We start from the raw sequence: 27,128 nt of genomic DNA, 5'->3' as shown, positions 1-27,128 counted from the left end.
ATGAGGGAGCTCTGTGAGTACTGATGGGACATTCTTCTAAGATATGTTAAGTTAAAAACAAAAAGCAAGGTGAAGAATAATCCATCATTGTTGTTGCCAGGCCTGGGGGCCAGTGATGATGGAAAACCACTGTGATTTTCTTGGAGAAACATAGGATGTCTTGGGAAGAATACAAAGGTGGTTACAACCTTTGGTTGCATCTGTGCAGAACCACTCTGAGTACCTGGGGGACAGGTAGGAGGGAGGTGTACTTTCCATAGCACACCCTTTTTGTCTTTGAAATGTGTCTTCTATACATGTATTTTCTATTCAGAAAGTTTGACCACAGATCATATCATTTGGGTTGAAAACTGTGAAACCCCTGTGTTTCCCTCCCATATCCATGTCTGCCACCTGTTGGCTCTGCCTCGTCTCTTTGACCTTGATGACTTGAGAAGCAGGCATTGACCACACCGGCAGTTTTAGGCTCACGCTGAAACAGTCCCCCTGGCCCCGAGCATGTTGACATTTCGCCTCTTGATTTGTGTGACTGACAATGTTTCTGTTTCCCTCTCCCAGCTTTGGCAGCATGTAAGCAGCTGTTTGCCAAGAACCCAGGTTACTGCTAAGAAAGAGCCTTAGGGAGAAGAGCGTCCAGGGGAAACCAATGCCAGATGCATCTGGAATTACACTCAGCGCTTGCAGCATGAGACATTGTATGCCATCGTCTCTTTCCTGCTGGCAAAGACTGTAGCTCTCCAGGTGGGGAGGGTCCTGGGAGCTGTGAGCACCAGGAGCCTTGCCAGGGAGGATGGGGCCAGATATGAACTCTCTACAATGAACACGTTTTTCAGCTTATGAAGGAATTTTAAATAAAACAATTATTTAATTTCCACATATTCAAGTTCAAAAGCCTTCTGTGTGCAGTGCCAGTAGTTTCCCCTCCATAGGCGTTATCAGGAGTTTTCTGGCACCAAGTTGAACTCTTCCTGGTACTTCTGGCAGTGACAGATCCACAGGACAGATTTATCTGTTGAATGCTCTTGGGCAGGAAAACCACGTAAGACCTCTGGAAGCAGCATCAGGACAGCAGAGCAGAGCTCCCATCCTCACTGTTCACTTGCACAGAAACTCTGTCTGGACTTGGATGCTTTTACTGAAGACCCATCGAGCTTCATTTATTTCCAGAGTCCCTCCGTTCCGGAGAGACCTGGTGTTTGCAGCTGCCTCCTGTGGCCCTGTTTTCCCGTCATTCTCCTCCCAGGCCTTCTGTTCAGGCGGTTGAAGGGCATTGAGTTTGGAATGGGGTTTGCTGTTCTTCGGGAATTTGCTTCCTTTCCCTGGCTGGTGCTGTTGGGAAGGACCATCTGAAGTCTGCTGTTTGTTCTTGGGGAGGCAGGTGCTGGCCTGGCCCGGATCCTCAACCATGTTCCTGTTGCTGCCTTTTGATAGCCTGATTGTCAACCTTCTGGGCATCTCCCTGACTGTCCTCTTCACCCTCCTTCTCGTTTTCATCATAGTGCCAGCCATTTTTGGAGTCTCCTTTGGTATCCGCAAACTCTACATGAAAACTCTGTTAAAAATATTTGCGGTAAGTTGTGCTGTTACAAAAGGTTGCTTCACAGCGGAGAGAGGAAGTGCTTTTAGCAAAAAGAGTTGTTCTTACGGGACTGTTGTTATCTCTTTGTTAGATAGGGAGAAAGTTGGGAGAATGGGAAGTGGGTTTTTGACTAAAAAGAATAACTAAATGTGTACTTTTGAAAGGTACTTGTGTGTTTGATTCATGCTGAGCAGAGGGACCTATACCGTGACTACACATACTGCCTGTTCATTTCAAAGAGAATGGGGCTTAGAATGAAAGAAAAGCACGGCCAATCTCTGTTTCTTCTTACATAACAGATGTCATAGCTCGAAGCTGCTGCAGGCATATTCCATCACTGAGAAGCCTGGGAGAGGCTCTTCTCTCCCGGCATTCATTCTAAGTAGGTCCTTGCATTTCACACTAAAAGAATGGACAGAAAAGGGCATTTGAATTGTTTTATTTTCTTAAAGATAGAAGCGAAAGATACATTTCTGAACATATGTCAAAATTTACCTGACCATTGAATTATACCAGACTGGTTACATTGTAAGGAAATGGGTGAGAGGGATGCTTTTGAAAGTTGATCTCGCCCACAAGACTTAAATACCTCAGCACAGGTTTGGTGATTTAATTGTAACGTCTGTTTTTAGTAGTCACCAAATCTTTAGGGATTCGTGTATAATTTGAGAAGTGCGCTTATAGTGGTAAAAATAATACAGCATTATTTGTTCATCTTGTATCTTTCTTTTTCTTTTTTTTTTTTTTTTTTTTTGAGAGGGAGTCTTGCTCTGTTGCCCAGGTTGGAGTGCAGTGGCATGATCTCGGCCTACTGCAACCTCTGCCTCTGGGGTTCAAGTAATACACCTACCTCAGCCTCCTAAGTAGCTAGAATTACAAGTGCCCGCTGCCACAACTGGCTAATTGTTTTGTATTTTTAGTAGAGACAGGGTTTCACCATGTTGGCCAGTCTGGTCTCAAACTCCTGACCTCAAGTGATCTGCCCACCTCAGCCTCCCAAAGTGCTGGGATTACAGGTGTGAGTCACTGTACCCAGCCCATATTGTGTCTTTTGGTTTTGAGAGTAACTTTTATCATTTTTCTTTGGTTCCTTATAATTCTGTGGTAGACAGGTATTTTATCAATCTGCATTTTATTTATATCTACATTTTATCAGTGAAGAAAAAGACTCAGATTAAGTGAGCTATATGAAATGTTACATTATAGTGGGAAATATTTTTATGTTTATTGTTGAATCTTGGGTTTTATCTTTTTTGGTACTTACTATGCCTGTAAGCATATGTTTTTTTCCTACATTTAAGAAAACAGAGGAGAAATTGACAACATAAACTTAATCATTTTAGAGTGAACAGTTCAGTGGTGTTTATTCACATTGTTTTTTGTCCAGTTCACCACATTTTCATCAGTCCCACACTCATTAAGCATTCACTCCCCATTCCTCCCTCCCCACCAGCCCCTGGCAACTGCACCTGCATCTGTCTCTGAATTTACCTATTCTGCATATTTCATGTGAATGGAATTATACCAAATATGCCCTTTTGTGTCTGGCTTCTTTCACTCAGCATAACATTTTCAAGGTTCATCAGCAGCATAGCACATGTCACTACTTCTCTTCTGTGTGTTTGTGGCTGGGGGGCTGAATTGTATTTTACATAATTTGCTTATCCTTTCATCCATTGATGGACAAGGATGGGCTGTTTCCACCTCCTTTGGCTATTTTGAATCGTGCTGCTACGTGTACGTGCATTTGTTGGAGTACCTGTTTTTAAGAACCGATCTTTGAGCATTGCTTAGGATGGACTTGGGGTTATCTGTATCTCGGTCCTTGCTACTCAGAGTGTGGTCTGGAGAGCCGCCACGAGTGTCAACGAGCAGCTGGTTAGAAATGGCCATTGCAGGCCCACCCCAGATCTATTGAGTTAGACTCTGCACAGGTGAGTCAGATGCGTACTAACGTGTGAGGAGTAGTGATCTAGTCAGTCTTTGGACTGGCTGTTTTTCTAATGTATTTATTTTAATTAATCAGGAAATGTAGTTTTCATATATTTTAGTCCAAGAAAATCTTTTTTTTTTTTTTTTCTTTTTTTTTGAGACGGAGTTTCGCTCTTGTTACCCAGGCTGGAGTGCAATGGCGCGATCTCGGCTCACCGCAACCTCCGTCTCCTGGGTTCAAGCAATTCTCCTGCCTCAGCCTCCCGAGTAGCTGGGATTACAGGCGTGCGCCACCATGCCCAGCTAATTTTTGTATTTTTGGTAGAGACGGGGTTTCACCATGTTGACGGGGATGGTCTCGATCTCTTGACCTCGTGATCCACCCGCCTCGGCCTCCCAAAGTGCTGGGATTACAGGCTTGAGCCACCGCACCCGGCCCCAAGAAAATCTTGAGCAGCACACAGGATTCCTGTGGATGATACAACTTACTACCTGTGCCCTTTTACCACCATGAAAACATCTACCAGGAGAGAATTAGTAGAAAAGCTGATAAACTTGGGTCACAGTCAGTGGTGTCTAGCTTTCGTTTGTTTGTAAGCAGGTGGTTAATTCATGGACCTATGGAAATTGTAATTATTAAAATGCAGAATTAAGAGTTATGAGCCTAGAGTTCTCTTGTAGTAGTTAAACTTTCAGCTGGATGACTTTGGGTGGGACGAAAGGCCTAGAATTTATGTACATTCCTTACCCCATTTTGAAAATGTCCCCCAAATTAATGCTTTAAAGTTTGTAGCCAAATAAATCCTTTGTATTGTGACTATTTTTTAAAATGTACATTCTTATGACTTTTAATGTAGATTAATAATACAATGGTACAATATGTATACCTTGGGGTAATTTATGAGGCATGCAGTTTTGAGCCAACAGAGACTATTTGAAGGCATATCTTGAAAATTACTGGTTTGGCCACAGTGATTTGTGTATTTATTTATGAGACAGTCTCACTTTTTTGCCCAGCCGGAGTGCAGTGGCGAGATCTTGGCTCACTGCAACCTCCGCCTCCTGGGTTCAAGAGAGTCTCCTGCCTCAGACACCTGAGTAGCTAGGATGACAGATGTGCGCCACCACACCTGGCTAATTTTTGTATTTTTAGTAAAGATAGGGTTTCTCCATCTTGCTCAGGCTGGTCTTGAACTCCTGGCCTCAAGTGATCCATCCGACTCAGCCCCTCAAAGTGCTGGGATTACAGGTGTGAGCCACCGCGCCTAGCCTGGGGCGTAGTGATTTAGAAGTGATAATGGAAGTAGCATATGTATATTTGTGACGTCAACATTTAGAATTTCAGAAACTAGATTTGCACCCCTTCCTTCCTAGAGGTGTGTGCCAGCCACCGAAATGGTTGTGGATGCCCTGTGGGGCCTGTCCTGTTTGTGGACGGTTAAGCCCTGGCTGTAAACTGTTTCAGGTGGGCCAGAGAGGACTAGTGTATTTCCACAGGGGCCTGGGGGTGCTCCAGAGGAGTGCTGGTCTTTTCTCAGCCTCGGTTACTGCTCAGTCCATCTGAATGGACAGTAGGAACTGCATGCTGCCTTCTCAGTGGTCACATAGGTACAGCTGGACTTGGCCCAGTGGGCTCCAGGTCTTGAGAATTTGTGTCTGTGTATCTGTCTAAAATACACCTACACTTGTAAGTGTTTGTATGTACCTTTTTTAAAATTGTGGAGTGTCTTAGTCTATTTGGGCTCTGTCACAAACTACCAGGGTCTGGTGGCTTAAAAAACACATTTAGTTTTTGCAATTCTGGAGGCTAGGAAAACCAGGTCCAGGCACCACCAAATTTGGTGTCTGGTGAGGCTGCTTCCTGGTTCATAGACATCTGTCTTCTCTCTGTGCCCTCATGCGGCAGAGGCATGAGGGAATTCTCTGAGGTCCTTTCTATAAGGGTACTACTAGTGCCATTCGTGATGGCTTCACCATCATGACCTTGTCACCTCCCAAAGGCTCCACCTCCAGATACTATCCCCTTGGGGCATAGGTTTCAACATGAATTTTGAGGGGACATAAACATTTATTTTCTAGCAAGGAGAGACCTTTATTTTACTTTTTAAAGCCTCTTCACCGATTCCTAAATTGAAATAATAATGTATAATTTTACAGCCAGAAGAAAGCTCAGAAATCATCTTCATTTTGCTCTTCTCCCTCCTGTGAACATATTTAAATGGCCAAGGGAAGCATTTTAAAAAATACTTGTGGGGCTGGGCACAGTGGCTCATGCCTGGAATCCCAGCACTTTGGGAGGCAGGTGGCTGAGGTCGGGAGTTCGAGACCAGCCTGGCCAACATGGTGAAACCCTGACTCTACTAAAAATGTAAAAATTAGCTGCGCATGGCGATGCATGTCTGTAATCCCAGCTACTCGAGAGGCTGAGGCAGGAGAATCGCTTTAACCTGGAGGTGGAGGTTGCAGCCTGCCAAGATCACACCACTGCACTCCAGCCTGGGCGACAGAGCAAGACTCCATCTCAAAAAAAAAAAAAAAAAAGAAAAAACTTTTGAGCCCCAGAACCTGCTTTAATTGATCTGGATGGGCATTTTTTAAAAAGCTCCCCAGGGTATTCTGATGTCCCTTCTAAGTGTGGACCTGGCTCTCAGTGACTGTTCCTGACACAGAGGATGCGGGGGCATGATGCTGTGATGTGTGAGATTAGAATGCAGTGGGGCTTCTATCCGGCCCCTCTCTCAGGCTGCTTGTCCCTGGACCCCAGACACCATGTTGGGTGTAGGCAGCCCAGCTCCCAGCTTCATGAGGCCCTGAAGGGCAACATCAGCCACCCCACACTGAAAGAATGAGTCTTCTGAGGATTCCAGTCCTCAGCTGCCCTGAATGAATGAATGAATGAATGGAGTGAATGGTGTATTAAGCCACTGAGTTTTAGGGTGGCTTGTAATATAGCAATAATATAACCAGACAGACATTAGACAGTGGTGGTTTTTTTTTTTTTGTTTTGACACAGTCTCGCTCTGTCGCCAGGTGCCAGGCTGGAGTGCAGTGGCGTGATCTCGGCTCACTGCAACTTCTGCCTCCTGGGTTCAGGCAGTTCTCCTGCCTAGCATCCGAGTAGTTGGGACTACAGGTGTGCACCACCATGCCCAGCTAATTTTTGTATTTTTTAGTAGAAACGGGGTTTCACTGTGTTGGCCAGGACTGTCTCGATCTCTTGACCTCGTGATCCACCCGCCTTGGCCTCCGAAAGTGCTGGGATTTCAGGTGTGAGTCACCACGCCTAGCCAACATTAGACAGTTTAAAACATTCATCCATGGCCCACAGCTTGAAACATCTTTTAATTTTTTTGCCTTTTCCCTTTCAGTCTTTGGCAATACACATTTATATTTTATGGCTGTATTAATGGTGTATACTTTTAATTGTGTGTCTGCATTTTCTTTTGGCATTTTATCAGCCATTTTTACATTTTACTAGATAATCTTCATAAAGATCATTAAAACTGGATACCTAATAGTACATGCAGTACATACACCTGTGCTTTTGGCAGACCTAAGCAAGCCCTGGCTTACAGCTCCTTTCCCATGACTAGTTCTCCCTATATACAGGAACCAGGAGAAAATATTTGTGTACCTGCCAAGGGAGAAGGAATATGGAGAGGATATGGGCGGATCAATGTCTTTTCTATTCCCTTTCCTGGAAGACCTAACTCAGTGCAGGTCCTATTCATGCTGAGTCACAGAAGATCTTTGTGTACAGAGAGCAGCATGTGACTGGGAGAGTTTTAGACTGTTTTCTTAATGTTTGTGCTTCGCATGAACCCTCTCCACAGTGGCGATGGATCACTGGGAGTCGAATTCCTAGGAGCAGACTCTCAACTGAGTTGAGAATGACCTGGAAGAGAGAAGAGAAGAAAGCCTGGATGAAAAGGACAAAGATGAGAATAAAGATGTGAGGAGTTGATCAGGTCAAGTTAGAGAAGATGAGACAGCTGTAATGTGATCCGGGTTAAACTCCAAGGTGGAACTTGGTGGTGGCGCGTCATAGAAACCAGTGGTAGTTGTGGAGAAGCTGAAGAGACTGCAGTGGTGATGACATTGTGTGCCATGGGCATTCGTTTTGGGTCAGGCAGCCCTTACCTTGAATCCCAGGGCTTTCATTACTAGCTCTGAAAAGGCATTGAACTTTGCAGTGTTTCTTCGTCTAGAGAGTGGCAGTATGAATACCTCTGTCACGTGGTTGTAGCGAAAGAGGTCATTCTACCCCGATGAGAAGTGTGATTTTAACATAACCTTGAGTAGGTTAAAGGACAAACAGGGAGACGGGAATGATTGGTGGGGGAAGATAATAGCAAGTAGTTCCAGGTTTTATCATTTTGGTCTGCTTTTCCATAAGGAGACCTTGATGGAGAGAAATATTGGGAGTTGATGAATTAAATTAGTGACCGCTTACTAAGTGGAAGGCACTCTCTCAGACTGTGCTGAAGTGCACATATGGGTAACTTCTGTCTTCTGCCTCTTGAGGTATGTGTAGGCTAATAGGAAAGACAAATATATGCATGCATAACTAATTCAGAATGGGAAACCAGTTGAAATACACAGGCAGAGGTGAATTCTGATTGCAGGAATTGAGCAGGTAACATTTCTTACATTTGACATTTGAACTGGATCGTAAAAGGGAAAAGGATAGAGCATTCTAGAAGCACAGTTGATAAAGACAAAAAGATAGTCTTGTTTAGAGATGGCACGTAGTTCAGTAGGGGAAAAACACTGGACACATGGAGGGCATGAGGTGGGCTATAGTACTGAACTTCAGGCATTGGGAAGTCATTGAAGGTTTTTTTTTGAGACGGAATCTCCCTCTGTCACCCAGGCTGGAGTGCAGTAGTGATGCAATCTCGGCTTGCTGCAGCCGCTGCCTCCTGGGTTCAAACAATTCTCCTTCCTTAGCCTCCTGAGTAGCTGGAGTTACAGGCATGTGCCACCACACCCGGCTAATTTTTGTATTTTTGGTGGAGATGGTGTTCTGCCATGTTGGCCAGGCTGGTCTTAAACTCCCGACCTCAAGTGTATCACCCGCCTTGGCTTCCCAGAGTGCTGGGATTATAGGCGTGAGCCACTGCACTCAGCCCATTGAAGGTTTTTGAACAAGAAAGTGACATGGCTGGACTACGGCAGCATGTGTTCAGGTGGATTGGAGGGAGGCAAGAGGGAAGCAATTCAGTAGGGAATAAGGGAGTGCAGAGGACATGGCGTGAACCAGGAGGCAGCTGGGTAAGAGCATCCTCTTGGGAGGTTGGCAAGGGCTTGCAATACCTTGCCCTATGCATCTCTTCCATCTGGTGCTTCCTGAGCTCCAGCAAACTGAACCTGAAGAGGGGGTTGTGGGAACCCTGATTTATAGCTCGTCAGTCAGAAGTATGGGTCATGTGAGACTTTTTCAGGTGGCATCTAAAGTAGGGGCAGTCATGTGGGAATTAATCTTATGGGATCTGATACCAACTCCAGGTCGATAGCCTCAGAATTGAATTGAATTACAGGACACCCAGCTGGTGCCAGCTGAAGATTTGCTTGGTTTGGGATTGGGGAGCAGTCTCCACACATCTGGTGTCAGGAGTGTGCTGTGCAAGTATAGTGTAGAGAAGCAGTGTTTTCCCAGAAGCCTTTTGATTTGGTCCCTTAGAGTGGGGGCCAAGGGAAAGCATCCCCTTTGCCCTCTGAAGAGTCACAGAAAAACCAGCTCACAAAAGCAGAGTAATAAAAGGCATACACATTTATTAATGTGCACATGAGTTTTACAAAGATCTCAAAGAAATAGCCAGATCATTGATGCTTTTGTAGCATTTGAGGTTACAGAAGCAGTGGGGGTTCGGAGCATGGCCAAAAATACAGGCTATTGCGGTAAATCAGGTGGCAACAGGTAGCAAGAGGGAGAGAAGAGGAGGCATGGCCAGCACTGGTGATCTTGTGTAAATGAAAGCTCACAACGCTTCAAGAATGTAGATGCTAAGTGTTTCTTTCAGACCTTTAAAGGTGTCTGACTCTCAGTTCTTCCTAGATTCAGACAAGGAGGGAGGTGCTTCAGAGAAAGCCCACGTGCATCTGTTTACTTCACTTTGTCTCCTCTACAGATGCAAATTCCTCCCACAAAAGACAGCTTCTCCATTATTGCATTTCCAGTCCTTCTGAACAGTCATCTTGAAATATGTTAGAGGAATCTTTTGGTTTCTTTCAGGCGAAAAGAATCCAGTTCATTGATCAGCCATTTCTTAACAGGCTGTTCAGCCCTCTCTCTCCTCATTTCCCCTGTCCTTGTGACTTTGGACGGTTCCCAAACACAGACTCATTTTGTCATGTTCTTGAAGTTTAAAAACTTCAAGAAGGCCAAAGAGTTATTACTGAACTGTCACAGAGCTAGGAGATGTAGAATCTCAATTAGCAGATCCCTTTCCCATGATGACAGAGCCTGCAGCCATCTTGAATTTTGCACATTGAAACAATCCTCATACTGAAATTGGCATCCGCAAGAGGCCTGATGTCATATATACTCTATCTTATTGCAGTTTCATTCAAGTATCAGAATTGTCAGTACAGAATCAAGTTTCTCTCTCTTATTTTTTATTTATTTATTTTTTTTTGAGACTGGGTCTCACCCTGTCTACCAACTGGAGTGCAGTGGTGTAATCTCCGCTCACTGCAGCCTCAACTTCCCCTGGCTCCCATTCAGCCTCTGAAGTAGCTGGGACCACAGCCGCACACTATGCCCAGCTAATTTTTTTGTATTTTTTCAATACGCGGTTTTGCCATGTTGTTCAGGCTGGTCTCAAACTCCTGTGTTCAAACAATCCTGCCTTGGCCTCCCAAAGTGCTAGGATTTACAGGCATGAGCCCCACTGTGTCTGGCCCCAAGTTTTTCTCTTCTGATTATTCTTGCAGTGCCAAAACAGAGCCTGGCTAAAATGTAGAACCCCAAACTCTGGTTGAGTGACCTGTGTTTCTGCATGCCAGGATTGTTGTGAACTCTTTTGCCCCTTTTCACCTCTTCTCTAGTTCCAGGAAACCAGATGAGATTTACTTTCCTCCATTTGAGGTATTATGCTAACATTTTTAAATGAAAGCTCATCTGTACATAGAGCCAAAAGACATCAATGGCTGAATATCTGAAATAGAGAAAATAGGTCATGTGAGTTTTCTTTCTTCAGACTTTCTTTGCGTGATGACTCTGTAAGCCATCTTCCTTTCTAGACAGTGGGGTTTGAGGAAATTTCCAGATGAGTTCAGACCACTGATTATACTTGCGTCAAGCATTTGGCTTTACTGGACCACGTGGTGCAGTCTCACTGACCCTCTGGGCTTTGCCAGCAGAACCTGCACCATGGGCCCAGGGCCATTTGCGTCTTCCCGTGCCACGGGATGATGGGCATGTGCCCACTGTGCATAACCGTGGAAGCCAGAGGTCGAGGAGACACCTTTTAAAATGTCTGTTCTGTTTCTCTGACTCACTGTGGACATGACATAGCTTTCTCTCCAGTGATACCATATCCAAAAGCGGATAAGTAACACACACGTTTTCACCTCTCATTTGATAGTAAAAGAGACCCAGCCTCTGGCTGTCTTATACCAGTGAAACTGATTTTAGTGAAGGAAGAGGGGCTCTAGGAAAAGCGTCTTTTTCCTCAGTCTCTTCCAGAGTCTGTTATTTCAGTAATAATGAGGACACAGGGCTTTGCACCTCCCCAGTTTTGTCCCATACATGATCTCATTTCATCCTAAGTGATCCCATCACTTCTAGGAGTTTGAGGTAGTATCAATCCTGTTTCACAGATAAAGAGACCAAGATTCAGAGATTTGGAATGGGTTGCTTAAAGAACACAGCTAGCGAGTTGTAAACTTGGGAATTGAATCTGTATTGTTTTTTTTTTTTTTGGTCTCCAGATAGTATTCTTTTTTTCCTTTAGCACTGTTAAGCCACTCACAGGCCTTTCAATGTAAAGCTGTGGGATTCTCCCATTAAAATGTTACTTCTGTTACTGGACAGTCCAAACATATGTATTACTTAAGTTCTTTGTCTGCTCGAAAACAAAATTGCTAGGCCGGGCACGGTGGCTCATGCCTATAATCCTAGCACTTTGGGAGGCTGAGGTGGGTGGATCACCTGAGCTCAGGAGCTCAAGACCAGCCTGGCCATCATGGTGAAGCCCCATCTTTAAAAAAAAAAAAAAGAAAACAAAACAAAATTGCTGCTTTCTTAGAGTAATTTGTTGGCAGACAGTAGTTACAGGATGCCTGCCTTTGCTGGTTTGAGTAGCTGCTGTGCGGCAGTGCAGGAGGAATTGTGAGGTCTGTGCTATCAGCAAGTGAGTTCCCTACAACCCGGAGGCAGAGAGATGCAGGCAGTGAGGAGCTCACCCTAGCTTCTTGAGTTCTAGTGTCTTGCTGTAGGTGACTTAACTACTGGTCCCAGTTATCAAGGAAGGGGCTGCTCTGGGAGAGGTGGTTTGAGTTTCCTTCTAGACTGTGTGCTTCGTGGCTACGGTCTCAGGTGACTGGGACTGAGGCTTTCACAGACCAGAGATGGAGGTGTTCACTGATGGAAAACAGGTCTCATTCTCACTCTTGTATCTTGCTTCCTTCCCCTCCCAGTGGGCTACCTTGAGAATGGAGCGAGGAGCCAAGGAGAAGAACCACCAGCTTTACAAGCCCTACACCAACGGTAAGACGTTGTCCTTATCCCGAGAGGTCCATTTGAACTGTGTGCCCCAGTGCTTCTGGTGCCACACAGGCTCTTCCCTGCGTCAGTGCAGGATGTGTGCTCCGAGTGCATCTCACGTACTCTCCCCCAGCCTGCTGCCTGACAGGGACACATTCTTTTGCAGGAATCATTGCAAAGGATCCCACTTCACTAGAAGAAGAGATCAAAGAGATTCGTCGAAGTGGCAGTAGTAAGGCTCTGGACAACACTCCAGAGTTTGAGCTCTCTGACATTTTCTACTTTTGCCGGAAAGGAATGGAGACCATTATGGATGATGAGGTGACAAAAAGATTCTCAGCAGAGGAACTGGAGTCCTGGAACCTACTGAGCAGAACCAATTATAACTTCCAGTACATCAGCCTTCGGCTCACGGTCCTGTGGGGGTTAGGAGTGCTGATTCGCTACTGCTTCCTGCTGCCGCTCAGGTGAGGCAGGGCCTGTGGGAAGCGGGACTTGCTGCTGTCCCCCATCCTGGTGCACGGCCACCTGCCTGTTCTGCTATGTGTTCCTGTTTTAGAAAGGAGGAGGGATGATTGTCACTGGCCAGGCCACATGACTCCTTGGAGGGGTATACTACTGGTAATTCTCCTTTAGAGGCCCTTGGATTCTCTGCAAATCAGATAGAAATAGTTGGATTTCTTAAAGACAGCTTGCTTGTCTAGACGACAGCAGACACACAGATAGGAGCATCGTGTGCTTTCTGGCCACTTCTCCCTGGGCATGGCTCATTCTTTCCTGAAGCTTGCCTCTCAGGTACAGAGGCAGTATTGGTCTCTCAGCTTCTCTGTACCATGTGCTGTTCTGAGTGTGTCTCGCCAGGTGCTGGTACCTTCAGGCTCCACCTCCTATTGCTTCAGAGGGAACCTGTGCTTCCACCAGGGTTTCTAGCCAAAGGGAAGGGGAGGGCAGCAGGGAGCAGCCCTGCAGCAGAACGGCCAGCTTAGGGTTTTTCCAGCCTTCCAGCTGCCTGAGGCCTCAGGAGATGCTGGCAGCTGAGAGCCAGACCCACGGCTCACTGTCAGCTGAAATTAAAAGGATCTCTGGTTCTGATAGGCCTGCTCGCATTTCTAGGTGAACTCTGGTCCAGGTCCCAGGTGGTCAGGTCTTGGGGGTGGTTTTTGTGATGCCCACTTTGGTTTTCACACCTTCAGTGCTGTACTTGGTACAAAGATTTGCTGACTGTGCTCTAACTTTTCTTCTTACAGGATAGCGCTGGCTTTCACAGGGATTAGCCTTCTGGTGGTGGGCACGACTGTGGTGGGATACTTGCCAAATGGGAGGTGAGTAGAGTGTGGGAGTCCACGCCTAAAGCGCAGTTCGTTCTGGGAATGGTGCTCAGATATCGAAGGCCAGGCCACTTCTTTGGATTCAACCAAATCTGCAGAATCTCAGATGGATTAAATAACCCACTGGTGGCCGGGCACGGTGGCTCACGCCTGTTATCTCAGCACTTTGGGAGGCCAAGGCAGGCGGATCACCTGAAGTCAGACATTCAAGACCAGCCTGGCCAACATGGTGAAACCCCATCTCTACTAAAAATACAAAAATTAGCCGGGCGTGGTGGCGAGTGCCTGTAATCTCAGCTACTTGGGAGGCTGAGGCAGGAGAATCCTTGAATCTGGGAGTCAGAGGTTGCAGTGAGCTGAGATTGCACCACTGCACTCCAGCCTGGGTGACAGAGCAAGAATCTGTCTCAAAATAATAATAATAATAACCCAGTGATAACAGTGGCGTCAGCAGTAAAGTCTTTACTTTTTTGATTTTGATCTGTGACTGTTCTTTTTGCCCTTCAGCCCTCACATGCATTCCATTTTAAAGACAAAAGGGAGAAGCCACAAACATTTAGAGTCTGAGACTCAGATGTTAGCAGATTTTATAGCTTGTTTAGTTTTGAGCATTTGACTGTGTGGATAAAGTGGTGAGACGATATTGTTTTTAAAATGGTCTGAAATTTAGGGAAGTTTTGTCTGTTTATGAAGAATATTATACTCACTTCGGGAAGTTCTGGGGCTTGGAAACCTTTCTTCTGTCTGGGCTGGTGCGGAGGTTGGCCTCTGGCCTTGGGCCTGCCTCTGGGTGTTGACGGGGAGGACGACAGAATTCAGCCTGCCTGTGGTCCCCCGATGCCAGATTCTAGGCTGTGAATTCTCCACCAACTGACTTGGGTGCATGTAAGTGAGTCCCCCTGTCCCCTCTTTCTTTCCTTATGTGTGAACATAAAGGTGCTCATGGATCACAGGGTTTCCTGTATGTGCTTATGTCTATAAAAGCACTTTGCCATCATAAAGGACTGCTGAGCTATTCAAGTCAGGAACTCTTTCTGTCTTATTGTGTGTAAAATAACACCCAAAATCCTTGTCCTGTTGTTGCAGGTTTAAGGAGTTCATGAGTAAACATGTTCACTTAATGTGTTACCGGATCTGTGTGCGAGCGCTGACAGCCATCATCACCTACCACGACAGGTGAGCGTGCTTTGTACCCAGACGAAGGGAGTTGGCGCTGGTGGGAAACACCACCCACCTATGCGTGGCCAACAGGAGGATGCTTCTGAGCTTTGAACTGTTCACACTAATTTTGGTTGCTTTGCATACCTTTTAAACCAGGGAAAACAGACCGAGAAACGGTGGCATCTGTGTGGCTAATCATACCTCGCCGATCGATGTGATCATCTTGGCCAGTGATGGCTATTATGCCATGGTAAGAACTCGTTCTGGCGCGTTCTTGAGGCAAGACTTCCTGTTAGACCGATCAGGGCTAGGAGGCTCCTGGACCCTTCACATAAACACTTTTAAGCATTGCACCACCTGCACTGTCACTGTGGGGGCTCTGTGGGGCTGTGAAAGGAGATGCCCTGCACAGAGTGAGTGGTGAGTATGGCTGGAGAGGATGCTGAGGGCATTCAGTTAGACCCGCAATGGGAAAGGGAGGGCCTGGCAAGGAGTGTTTCCAGGGCATCTGAGAATCTGCCCAGAGAGGGGCAGTTTTACACAGATAATCACTCTAGTATTTTAGTATTTTGTCTTAGGGGTTTCAGTTATGTTTTTAAATACCTATTTCTAGTATTACTGATTAAAAGAAGTTTAAGATTTGGGGAGTCTTGGTAGTGGTTTCTTGGCAGTGAGCAACCTCTAGCCAGTGGGCGTTAGAGGTGAGAGGTAGGACCAGCAAGCGTTAGAGGTGAGAGGTTAGACTGCTTATTTTGTGAGATCTGGGGCTTCCTAGAGTGGGGAGATTTGTGTGAGGATGGCTTCACTACTGAGTCCTGTGTCTTGCACTTAGGTGGGTCAAGTGCACGGGGGACTCATGGGTGTGATTCAGAGAGCCATGGTGAAGGCCTGCCCGCACGTCTGGTTTGAGCGCTCGGAAGTGAAGGATCGCCACCTGGTGGCTAAGAGGTAATGGACAAAACGCTGCTGTTCTGCTTGGCCAGTTAGAAAGAATGCTGACAAGGCTTCAGGGCAGTTATCCATACTGCACAGTGCAGTTTTGTGCCTTCCATCATGAACCTATACTGCCTAAAACATGAGATTTTAAAAGTGGCCGGGTGCAGTGGCTCATGCCTGTAATCAATCCCAGCACTTTGGGAGGCCGAGGCAAGCAGATCACTAGAGGTCAGGAGTTTAAGACTAGCCTGACCAACATCGTGAAACCCATCTCTACTAAAAATACAAAAATTAGCCAAGTGTGGTGGCGAGTGCCTGTAATCCCAGCTACTAGGGAGACTGAGGCAGGAGAATCTCTTGAACCTGGGAGGTAGAGATTGCAGTGAGCCGAGATTACATCATTGCACTCCATCCTGGGTGACAGAATGAGATTCTGTCTTAAAAAAAAAATATATATATATATATCTATAAATATACATGAAACTCTTGTTTTATATGCCAAGTTAATAACGTTTTTTAACCTTTTTTTATTCATTGTACTCATCGTAATAAACAAAATGGGAACTTTTACTGCTGTTTGAAACCTCAAAATGAATTCATTCATCACAAATAAAAACAAACCTAAGGCAATGGAACAAAGTACTCCTCTGTTTTCAGACTTCAAAAAGGTGAATCTGGTGTAAGTAATGCAAAGAGATTTGCAGCAGACAGAGACATCAAGACAGTTGAGACCAGGCCACACATGGAGGCTCACTCCTGTAATCCCAATGCTTTGAGAGCCCAGGAGTTCAAGACCAGCCTGGGCAACATAGGGAGACCCCATCTCTACAAAAAATTTAAAAATTAGCTGAGTGTGGTGGTACAGTCCTGTAGTCCCAGCTGCTTGGAAGGCTGACGTGGGAGGATCGCTTGAGCCAGGGAGGGTGAGACTGCAGTGAGCCATGACTGCATCACTGCCTTCCAGCCTGGACAACACACAGAGACCCTGTCTCAAAAAAAAAACAAATAAGACAGTTGAGATTATATTCCTCAGGGACAGATGATCTTCCCCCTCCCCAACTCCCTATGCTGCATCTCAGGGACAGAGCATTGAACCAGCAGGGCTGGGCCCAGCCTAACAGCTGTTACACAGTCTAGTGACACAGGTTTATTAAGGGGGCCATGCCCAGGCCTTGTGGCAGGCATCTCCTTCAGGTGGAGTGGTGTCGTTAGTGCTCTTGTGTTCACACAGAATTGAACAGTTGTGTGAATTAAATAGTAACCTGATTTTCTCTATCCATCTACATTTTTTTCTTGATGAGCATTAGATTATAGGTTTAAAAGGATACAGTCATGCTTGTTAACTTGCTTTTATAATCAAATCTAGTATCACAAATAAATAGGTTATTTATAAATGTATTTTGACAATGATGCGTATAAGGTTGTCTTGAGCCTTCGTTTTATTTTTCTCTTTGAAAGACTGACTGAACATGTGCAAGATAAAAGCAAGCTGCCTATCCTCATCTTCCCAGAAGGTAAGAAGGGGTTGATTGCCATGAAGCGCTTCTGTGGGGAGTGCAGGAATGTGACTCTGATGTTTCCTGGGAACCCTCAGCCCTTGCTGGATTATCTGTTTTCACTGAGTAACGCTAGGGCCCCTTTAGATTGGCTGTAGGACTAAAAACTCAGGCAAGTTCAGAATTTGAACTAAGAGTGCCACAGTGTGAATTTCTCAAATGCAGGAATTTCTTCTCTAATGTTTCAGCTCCTCATGGAGCTGGCAGAGTCCTCCTGACCCCACTGTGTGTCTCTGCTTTATCCAGGCTGTGTGTGTGAATCAGGGAAAGTGGCCCTGTAGAAAGAGAATTGGAGGCACCATCTTGCTTGTCTCTGTTAAGTATTCAAGTTAGGTAGATGACAGATGTATCTTATCTGAGGAACCATTAGAAGAATTTTGACTATTATACTTAGTCTTTAAGAAACGCCTAGTATCTGGGGTAAAGGGCCAACAGAAATAGCATTTTATTGTCTCCTGCATTTTAGGAACCTGCATCAATAATACATCAGTGATGATGTTCAAAAAGGGAAGTTTTGAAATTGGAGCCACAGTTTACCCTGTTGCTATCAAGGTACAAGACCTCCAAGAGTGCCCACGGTCATTATTGCAGCTGCCGTGAGTGGGGTGCAGTAGGAGGAGGTGGAGGGAGGAGCCATGGTCAGTGCCCTCAGCAGAGTGGTGTGGGGCTGGGCTGATGTGGGCCAAGGGCTGCTGGAGGAGGACGCTGAGTGCTCAGCACCCCCTTAGAAGGGCCTGGGAAGTGTGGCATGGGGGAGAGCCAGATTCCCGCCTGCATGCTGCTGCCGCCGCCACTCAAGAAATGGCAAGCCCTTCACTTCTTACCTTGCTTCATACACCTAGCTGGAATGTAGGCCCCTCCACCTGGAAAAGTGGCTGATTGCAGAGCACAGGAGTGTGGTTTCAAGCCGGATTTTTGCATTTTGGGGAAGCCGAGAGGATGGTGGGTCCTTACGTCCAGCCCAGTGGGAGAAGCAGCTCCACTGCTTTTAGTTGTGGTGTCATCTTCCAGACCAATGGCAGTTCCTAACAATGAGACGGACTCTGGGAGTTCATCTAGTCTACCTCGACCCTTTAGGAACTGTTCTCTAACCCTTCAGATGCCCAGAGCTATAGCATGTGATTAGCCAGTCATCTGCACTTTGTTCCTCCGCCTCTCACCCGCTTCACATCCACCAGGCCTCACATCACGACACCTACAAAACGCAGGCTATTCTTTTTGCTTTGTTTTGTTTGCTGAGACGGAGTTTCACTGTTGTTGCCCAGGCTGGAGTGAGTGCAATGGCACGATCTCGGCTTACCACAACCCACAACCTCCACCTCACGGGTTCAAGCAATTCTGCTGCCTCAGCCTCCCGAGTAGCTGGGATTACAGGCATGCACCACCACACCCGGCTATTTTTTTTGTATTTTTAATAGAGACAGGGTTTCTCCACGTTGGTCAGGCCGGTCTTGAACTCCCCACCTCAGGTGATCTGCCCGCCTCGGCCTCCCAAAGTGCTGGGATTACAGGCATGAGCCACTGGTCCCAACCTAACCCAGGCCATTCTTAATGTGGTTTAAGTATTTAGGCTGCAGTCTGAGAGCCCGGAAAAACAGTGAGCAGATGTGAGTCAGGCTCACGTTTAGAATTTCTTTTGCAGGGTTCTGTGGGTTGTATGCAGAGCATTCTGTAGAGTTGGTTGTGACCTTCCTTTTTTTTTTTTTTTTGAGACGGAGTTTCGCTCTTGTTACCCAGGCTGGAGTGCAATGGCGCGATCTCGGCTCACCGCAACCTCCGCCTCCTGGGTTCAGGCAATTCTCCTGCCTCAGCCTCCTGAGTAGCGGAGATTACAGGCACGCGCCACCATGCCCAGCTAATTTTTGTATTTTTGGTAGAGACGGGGTTTCACCATGTTGACCAGGATGGTCTCGATCTCTTGACCTCGTGATCCACCCGCCTCGACCTCCCAAAGTGCTGGGATTACAGGCTTGAGCCACCGCGCCCGGCTTGGTTGTGACTTTCTTTTCACCTTGTCAGTGCCACTGGAGAGGTGTTCCTCCTGGTGAGGCAGATGCTCCCCAGCCACTCACTGTTCATCATTTAGGCAGAGGACCAGGCCAGGGATGGCAGATGAACATTGCCTGCAGGGGACTCTGATTGAGGATGCTGTGTCTGGGAACAGCAAGAAAGAGGAACATAATCTGGTAGCAGAGTCTGCCTTGGGCGTGGGAGTGGGGAGTGGCATCTGCGTCCTGGGTTCTGGTAAAACAAAGACAGGTGCTTTGCAGTGTGAACATGAAGCTGTTGGCTAGAAGCCCTTACTGCTCCCTCCAGAACAGTGACTTTTGAACTGTGGCTGTATCAGCATAGCCTGGAGGGATTGTTAAAATGTAGATTGCTGGGCCCCATGCCCTGGATTTCTGAATTTCCATTCTTTTTCTTTTGAGGCAGGGTCTCCCTCTGTCACCCAGGCTGCAGTGCAGTGGCACAGTCATGGCTTACCGCAACCTCCACCTCCCATTTTCAGGTGATTCTCTTGCCTCAGCCTCCCACTTGTACATCACCATGCCCAGCTAATTTTTTAATTTTTGTGGAGACGGAGTTTCACCATGTTGTTGCCCAGGCTGTTCTTGAACTCCTGGGCTCAAGTGATCTGCCTTGGCCTTGGCTTCTCAAAATGCTGGGATTACAGGCATAAGCCACCCCACCTGGCCTTCTGAGTGTCCATTCTAACATGTTCTGAGTGGCATTGGCATCATCAGTTGGCACACTGTGGTGGCCACAGTTCTGAAGCAGCAGCTCTTAGCTGCTGTCGGAACACAAACCCTAAGGAGAGTTTCCACTCCTTTCCAGGGTAAAATGCTGATGAATTTTATGCACTTCTCCATTCAGTCCACAGAGTAGAGCCCACGTATAGCTAAGAACATCTGCTCCACAGATAACTTTTCTGGTTTTTGCGAACCCTTTATTGGTAAGCAAACGTGGATAACCGTGGCGATTTCAAGGCTCTTCTGATATTCCCACCGGAATTCAGCCATGACCTGGTGTGAGGAGTACGTTGCTGTGTTCAGCTTCTGCCTTGTTTTCTGTCGACATACACTGCCCAGTGTGGAATAGAGAATCAGCCCGAAACAAAGTGTTCTCACACTCTCGTGACATCAGAATTTCCGTCCATATCCAGCTTCATTAAATACAATGATACGACCAGGTGCGGTGGCTGATGCCTATAATCCCAGTACTTTGGGAGGCTGAAGTGGGTGGATCATTTGAGGCTGGGAGTTCGAGACCAGCCTGGCCAACGTGGTGAAACCGCCTCTCCACTAAAAATACAAAAATTAGCTGGGTGTGGTGGTGGGTGCCTGTAATCCCAGTGACTTGGGAGGCTGAGGCAGGATGATCACTTGAACACAGGAGGCGGAGGTTGCAGTGAGCCGAGATTGTGCCACTGCACTCTAGCTTGGGTGACAGAGTGAGACTGTCTCTCAACAAAAAAATAAAATAAAATAAAATATAACAACACTTACTTTATGATCATACACATTAGCTTAGTTTTAAAAACTTATTATTTTCCTTTCTTTCTGTTGGTATTATATAATATGAACTCATTACGCCTTCTGTAGTTAAATCTTAACTTCTTTTTTCTTTTTTTAAAAATTTTTAGTAGAGATGAGGTTTCGCCATCTTGGCCAGGCTGGCCTCGAACTCCTGACCTCGTGATCCACACGCCTCGGCCTCCCAAAGTGTTGGGATTACAGGTGTGAGCCACCACACCTGGCCTAAACTTCTTATATACATATTAATTATAATTTCTATAGTTAAGCCTAAAATTATCTTCATTTTTGCAGTTAGGGCCACAGTCTTGGCAAAATTATCCAATTTTTATACTGTGCATCATAAAACTTAGGTTAGAAAGGCCTAAAAGATCATAGAGTTCAACTCCACCGCAGCCCGTGCCCACATGCAGGACCGTGCCCCGGGCTCCTCCTCAGGCTTTCCCAGGGAAAGGGCATTTTTGATGTTGTTGGCAGTGCGGCCGTGTGGGATAACACTTGAAATTCTGGTTCCTTTATTTTTCCACTCTGGTCCTGGGTGTTGGCTTTATGATTGCACAAGGTCAGCCTCTTGCCTTGCCTACAGGAGCCCTTCAGACATTCGCCGGCAGCACCAGGTGCTTTGTCCAGGCATTCTCCTCAAGCACCAGGTCCTCCTGTTGCTCCTTGTACAGCTTCTTCTGGAGCTTCCCCATGCTGCTCACCTGCCCTTCCAGTGAGAATGTGGGTCACAGCTGCAGCCACGTTTTCTGCAAAACACCATTGAATTGCTGCTTTTGCCTCTATCAGAGCCACTGGCAGTGAAAGGGTCTGATACCTGCTTCTTGGTAGAATTGGGCTTGTGTGGTTGAGACCTCCTGGGGCTGTCAGTGTGAGCACATTTCAGCATGAGCACATGTCGGGATGTGTCAGTGTGTGAGTGTAAGCACGTGTCGGCGTCAGCCCAGAGCCGCCTCCTGAACAGATGATTGACTTGGTTGGAAATGTAAATGCAGAAGCATATCATAAGCTTTCTAATAGTTTCCTCCCTGGTCTGAGCACCAGAAATCATATTTAAAAGTTGGTGTTTGTGTAAGAAAATACCTTTATTTGGGGGAGGTACACTAGATGAATGACAGGGTGCTGGGAGGGAGAAATGGAGCAAGCGGGAGACGGTGGTGGTGGCTGAATCAGTGAATGGGTGTATGGGAGTGCATGATCCTGTTCTCTCTGGTTCTGGAGATGTTTGAAAACTTTACATACCTATGATTAAGACCTGAAATGAATCAAAGAGGGAGGATATTGCTTGAGGCAGGCTGTCAGGCGAGCCTTCCTTCCTGATCTGCAGCAGAGAGAGGCCAGGTCACTCAGAGATCAGTGCTGCTCGCGGTCAGACTGCCCACATGGAGAGGGGCTTCAGCAGTACTCAACGCAGCGTCTGGGAGCAGCGCCCCAGTACCAGCACTGCCCAGTGGAGTCACACAGCAGTCACTGTGACATGCACACATCGTGAGAACTACTCACGTCTTACCTCCAGGTTTCCATTGTTTTTAGTATGACCCTCAATTTGGCGATGCCTTCTGGAACAGCAGCAAATATGGGATGGTGACGTACCTGCTGCGAATGATGACCAGCTGGGCCATTGTCTGCAGCGTGTGGTACCTGCCTCCCATGACCAGAGAGGTGAGTGCCCACCCCAGGCAGGTCTGCGGTTGCTCTGTGTAATCTCGAGCCGGGGCTGAGCGGTCTTATTCATTCTTTCTTACAGGCAGATGAAGATGCTGTCCAGTTTGCGAATAGGGTGAAATCCGCCATTGCCAGGCAGGGAGGACTTGTGGACCTGCTGTGGTAAGTTTAGAGCCAGGCCTTATCAGCTGAGTTTCTGCAGCAGATACTGTGTCATAGCATTCTCCTTGGTGTGGAGTATTAAGCTTGTCAGCTCTAGAGAGAGCGGTTTGACTCCTCTCCCTGAGTTCCAACCCAGAAGTGCCCTGTACCTCCTTCACCTTGGGGAATCTGGATCAGGGATGCCTGGACTGAAGCAGTTGATTCTGTGTACCTTTCTGGGGTTGGAACCAGTCTTCCAGGACACCTGGACAGTGCCCATTCCTGGGCGAGCATGACCTGGTACTGATCTGAAAACCTCAAGAAGGAAGGAGGACTTTCCCTGATCCCAGTGTATCTGGTAAAATTGAACCATCCTTAGAAAGGCAAAGGTTGTGTTTGTTGTATTCAACTTGTTACCTAACAAAGCAGGATTGACATACTTTTTCTGTAGTCAGTAAATACTTTAGGGTTTGGAGGCCATATGGTGTCTCTTGCAGCAACTGATCTCTGCCATTGTAGTGTGAAAACAGAGACAGTTCATAAACCAATGAGCATGGCTATGTTCCAATAAAACTTTATTTACAACAACAGGTATCAGTTGGTTGTGGCCCTTGAGCTGCATGCTATAGTTTTATCCCAAATAGCAGGAGACCGATGGGTGAATGCTGGTTCAGAGAAACTTTTCCACTCTAGAGCATTTAGGTTTAAAAGCCAAGGGTCAGCATTTGACATAGATGGGCATTATCTATGAGAAAAGAAAGGGTAGAAATTCATATTTTAAACCCAACTGTAGAGTCTCAGGTAATAGATTGACTCTCAGATGATTGCCTTTTAAAACATGCTAGCGTGGATTGTGCACTTGCTGTGTGCCAGTCACCGAGCTGCTGGGCCCTGTGTGATCGTCTCTTTCACCCTCACAGTAGCCTCAGTCCTGTAAAAATTGTTGTTCCCATTTTACAGATGAGAAACTGAGACTCAGATTAAAGATCACTTTTCTCCAAAGTCATAACATAAGCACTGGAGCTAGGTTTGGAACCCACATGCAACAGACTTTTAGAGCTTGAAGGTTTAACTTCTGCCCCATGTTCCCATCTCTGAAATTTAACAAGGACAGGTGGCTGCTTTTAAAAACCGTGCGTGGCCGGGCACGGTGGCTCATGCCTGTAATCCCAGCACTTTGGGAGGCCAAGGTGGGTTGATCACGAGGTCAAGAGAACGAGACCATTCTGGCCAACATGGTGAAACCCCATCTCCACTAAAAATACAAAAATTAGTTGGCTGCGGTGGCATGCTCCTGTAGTCCCAGCTACTTGGGAGGCTGAGGCAGGAGAATCGCCTGAACCCGGTGGGCGGAGGTTGCGGTGAGCCAAGATCGTGCCATTGCACTCCAGCCTGGGCAACAAGAGCGAAACTCCATCTCAAAAATAAAAAATAAAAACCATGCCTTTGCTATGGATTTAAAAGGGTGTAGCGGGGAGACTGAAAGCGGGCTTGGGTTTTTATAAGTTGTTGAAGGTGGTGATAATTCTAGAGTGTAGGCGGAGTGGGGCAGCAGGCACGAGGGAATGGGACTGGAGCGAAACAACCTCAAGTCTCATGGGTTGGTTAGGGGCTGCTGCAGGGGGGCACTTGGGGCTGTGAGACTGGGACTCTGAGAGGCAGCCCCAGAGGTGAACTTCCATTCCTGACAGCACTCTCTTCAGCATGGAAGAAATCAGAATACGTATTACCACTTGTGTTAGCTCTTTGCATGAATTCGGATCCCTGGGTCTGAATTAAACAGATGAGATTTTAGACATCTATTTTACAGATAGGTATGAGTCGATATTTCTCAAAGCATGTCTACCTTCTGTAATGCCAGAATTCCTCCTTTTCCTTTGTGAGGTAAAGATGAATGTTAGAGTAGAAAGAATTGTAAACTCCTTGGTAGGTTTAAGCAGTTACAAAGTACCTTGAATATGAGTAGTAAATTCTCACCCCAGGGCAAGAATGGAGCTTTTGAGATCGAAAGGGTGGGTTTTTGGGAGCCCAGTGACCCAAATTCCCTGAGGTTGTCCTGATGACAGTGTCACAGGCACCCTGTTTCTGGCAGGTTTTTCTTGGTATTTGGGCAGCACGGTGCATCTCCCATGGTGTGAGGGTGGCTGGGAGCCCTCCTGGCTGTTACTACATCCAGCCTTTGTCTCACCAGGGATGGGGGCCTGAAGAGGGAGAAGGTGAAGGACACATTCAAGGAGGAACAGCAGAAGCTGTACAGCAAGATGATCGTGGGGAACCACGAGGACAGGAGCCGCTCCTGAGCCCGCATCGAGCTGGCTGGGGCCACCGCGTGCCAGGTGCCGACGGGCTAGGAGCTGGAGCGCCGCTGCCGCCCCCACTGCTGCGTCCTTTCCAGACTCCGGGGCTCCCCGGGCTGCTCTGGGTCCCAGGACTCTGGCTTTCGCCCAGCCACAGGGGGATCCCCGTGCACCCGGCACAGCCTGCCCTTGGCGGTCTGAATGGATGCTGCTGGGTGTCGTGACCCAGGACGAGATGCCCTGTTTCTTTTACAATAAGTCGTTGGAGGAATGCCATTAAAGTCAGCTCCCTACCTGTGCACGCTGTGCGGGCCGAGTGGCTGGGGAGGTGTGGCCACGTTCTTGTGCTAGGGACGGCGGGACAGGCGTCTGTTATGTATGCCCATGTGCCAGGGACATGCTGGGGGTGGCCACCCACTCTTAAGGAGAGGCACAGCTGAGGCACTGTGGCTGGCTTCGGCCTCAGCATCGCCCCAGTCTTGGAGCTCTACAGATGTGATAGGAAGGAAACTGTCGCCTGCAGGGGCTTTCAGCAAAATGAAGGGTTAGATTCTTACGCTGCTGCTGATGGGGCCACCAAAGGGAGGGGAAGAGGCCAAGTGGGCTGCTGACTGCTGCTGACTGGCCCAAGGTGAGAACCAAGAGTCACGTGTTCGTACTGCAGGCTGACCCTGAACTCCCCATGTGATGCTCGCTCTGTTGAATGTGTGCCTCGGTTTCCCCATCTGTAACATGAGTCGGGGAAGGGTGGTGATCCTACCTCACAGGGCTGTTGTGGGGATTAAAGTGCTGCGGTGAGTGAAGGACATGTCACGTTCAGTGTTTCAAATACAGGCCCACAAAACGGGGTGGGGCAGTCTGAGCTCAGAGCTGCTGCACCGGGCTTTGGATTTGTTTTTGTGAGTAAATAAAACTGGCTGGTGAATGAACTGGGGGACTCTCCCTTTACTTTCTCCCCTGGCTGTGGTCCTGAGTCGCAGACTTCTGGCGAAAGTTCCCATTCTCTTCTGGGCGCACAGCCCTGGGGCTGCAGAGAAGCCACCTGAGTGCTGGAGCAAAGAACCCTGCAGCTCAGAAGGTGAACAGCGCGTCCCACATGCTTGCAGATCTTTGGTTCATTTCGAATTTCCAGCACAATTCGAATTTCCACAATCTCTTGGATCTCTCCAGAGATTGGGGGCATGTGAGAAATGCTGATGTGGGGCCTGGGGAAAGCAACATGTAAGCTTCAGGGCGGGGGAGGAGCAGGGGCTCCGGGAGGGCTGCAGAGGGGGTTGGTGGGGGCGTGTGCTGCATGGGGGCTTCTGCACAGCCAGAGCTGACCTGGCAGGGAGTCTGCCACCTATATGGTCACGGTGGAGGCAGAGCCAAAGCCAAGCAGCCCCTGTGGATTCTGGGGTTTCACCAGTTTCATGCTCCTGAGCCCACCATTCATGCCCCACCAGCCCTCACTTGGGACCCACGCTCCCTCGTGGCACAGTCATGATGCCTCTCAGGGTTTTGAGCCAGTGGTGCTGAGTGTCACGTCCCCAAGGTCACCCTCTGGGCTACGGTTCAGGGAGCAGGTGGGAGTGAAGCTGTGCTCCTGGGGCTGCAGACGGATCTGCTTTGTCATGTGGGGATCTGCTGGGTTGGCCCTGCTGTCTCCCTTTCTCTGCACCTTCCTGTGACCTCCCCAGAGAGCCTCCCGTTTCCTCACCTGCCCTGTTGCCAGCCTGAGGGAAGTGTTTTTGCTCTCAAATGAAGACTGAAAAAAAAAAATACAGTGTTATGACTAATAACAGTCTCTTAGGAACTGTTTTACAAAATTCTTAAGAATAAAAAGTGATTTTCAGCTTTTATAGGTGATGTTTACAGCGTTTGTAAACTAACTGGAGGGATCTGTAATTGGTCTTAAAGATCAGGTTCTCTTTTTAAAAGTTCGTCTGAAACTCTGTGATTTGTTACTTTCGTGATTTATTTATTTATATACACACACAGGTTTTGCTTTTGTTCATCTCACATTCAGCACAGTTGTCTGTGGCCCGTGCCGGCAGGTGTGGCTGCACCTGGTGTGGAGTCACGTGGCATCAGTGCTGTGGAGGGAGGTGCTGTTCCCGCCAGGCAATGAGGAGAGGACTGACTCACACCTGCAGAAACGGAACCTCTCCTTTCTAGGTATATGTATGCCTTCTACCATCATCCAGCCAGCTGCTCCATCCTTTTAAATTGGGGGTCCTGCAGGCCCCAAATGACCCATAGCCAGAGTATCTGGTTTGTGATAACAGTTGGTCTTGTGTGGCAAAACCTC

At 47.3% G+C, this 27,128-nt stretch overlaps 1 protein-coding gene across 7 annotated transcripts in view; it reads left to right on the top strand.

Annotated features, from left to right (window-relative positions):
• The window catches only part of GPAT4 (glycerol-3-phosphate acyltransferase 4), a 39,181-nt gene extending 13,414 nt beyond the window's left edge, over positions 1 to 25,767 (top strand). For 2 of the 7 annotated variants that reach the window (XM_032288104.1, XM_032288105.1), the window contains exons 2-13: positions 559 to 1,570; positions 12,155 to 12,224; positions 12,388 to 12,688; positions 13,469 to 13,543; positions 14,636 to 14,725; positions 14,867 to 14,960; positions 15,543 to 15,658; positions 17,105 to 17,160; positions 17,669 to 17,754; positions 22,269 to 22,397; positions 22,483 to 22,562; positions 24,733 to 25,767. In XM_032288104.1, the coding sequence (XP_032143995.1) occupies positions 1,406 to 1,570; positions 12,155 to 12,224; positions 12,388 to 12,688; positions 13,469 to 13,543; positions 14,636 to 14,725; positions 14,867 to 14,960; positions 15,543 to 15,658; positions 17,105 to 17,160; positions 17,669 to 17,754; positions 22,269 to 22,397; positions 22,483 to 22,562; positions 24,733 to 24,841 (1,371 nt within the window). In that variant the 5' untranslated portion in view covers positions 559 to 1,405 and the 3' untranslated portion in view covers positions 24,842 to 25,767. The other 5 variants (XM_032288108.1, XM_032288107.1, XM_032288109.1 and 2 more) reach the window with 5 other exon arrangements.
• The last annotated feature ends 1,361 nt before the right edge of the window (positions 25,768 to 27,128 follow it).

Source organism: Sapajus apella, unplaced genomic scaffold (assembly GCF_009761245.1).
Source record: "Sapajus apella isolate SASKATOON/1434 unplaced genomic scaffold, GSC_monkey_1.0 scaffold21, whole genome shotgun sequence".
Lineage (NCBI taxonomy): Eukaryota > Metazoa > Chordata > Mammalia > Primates > Cebidae > Sapajus > Sapajus apella.
Note: the sequence above shows the minus strand (reverse complement) of the source record. Positions and strands in the feature narration are given on the sequence as shown.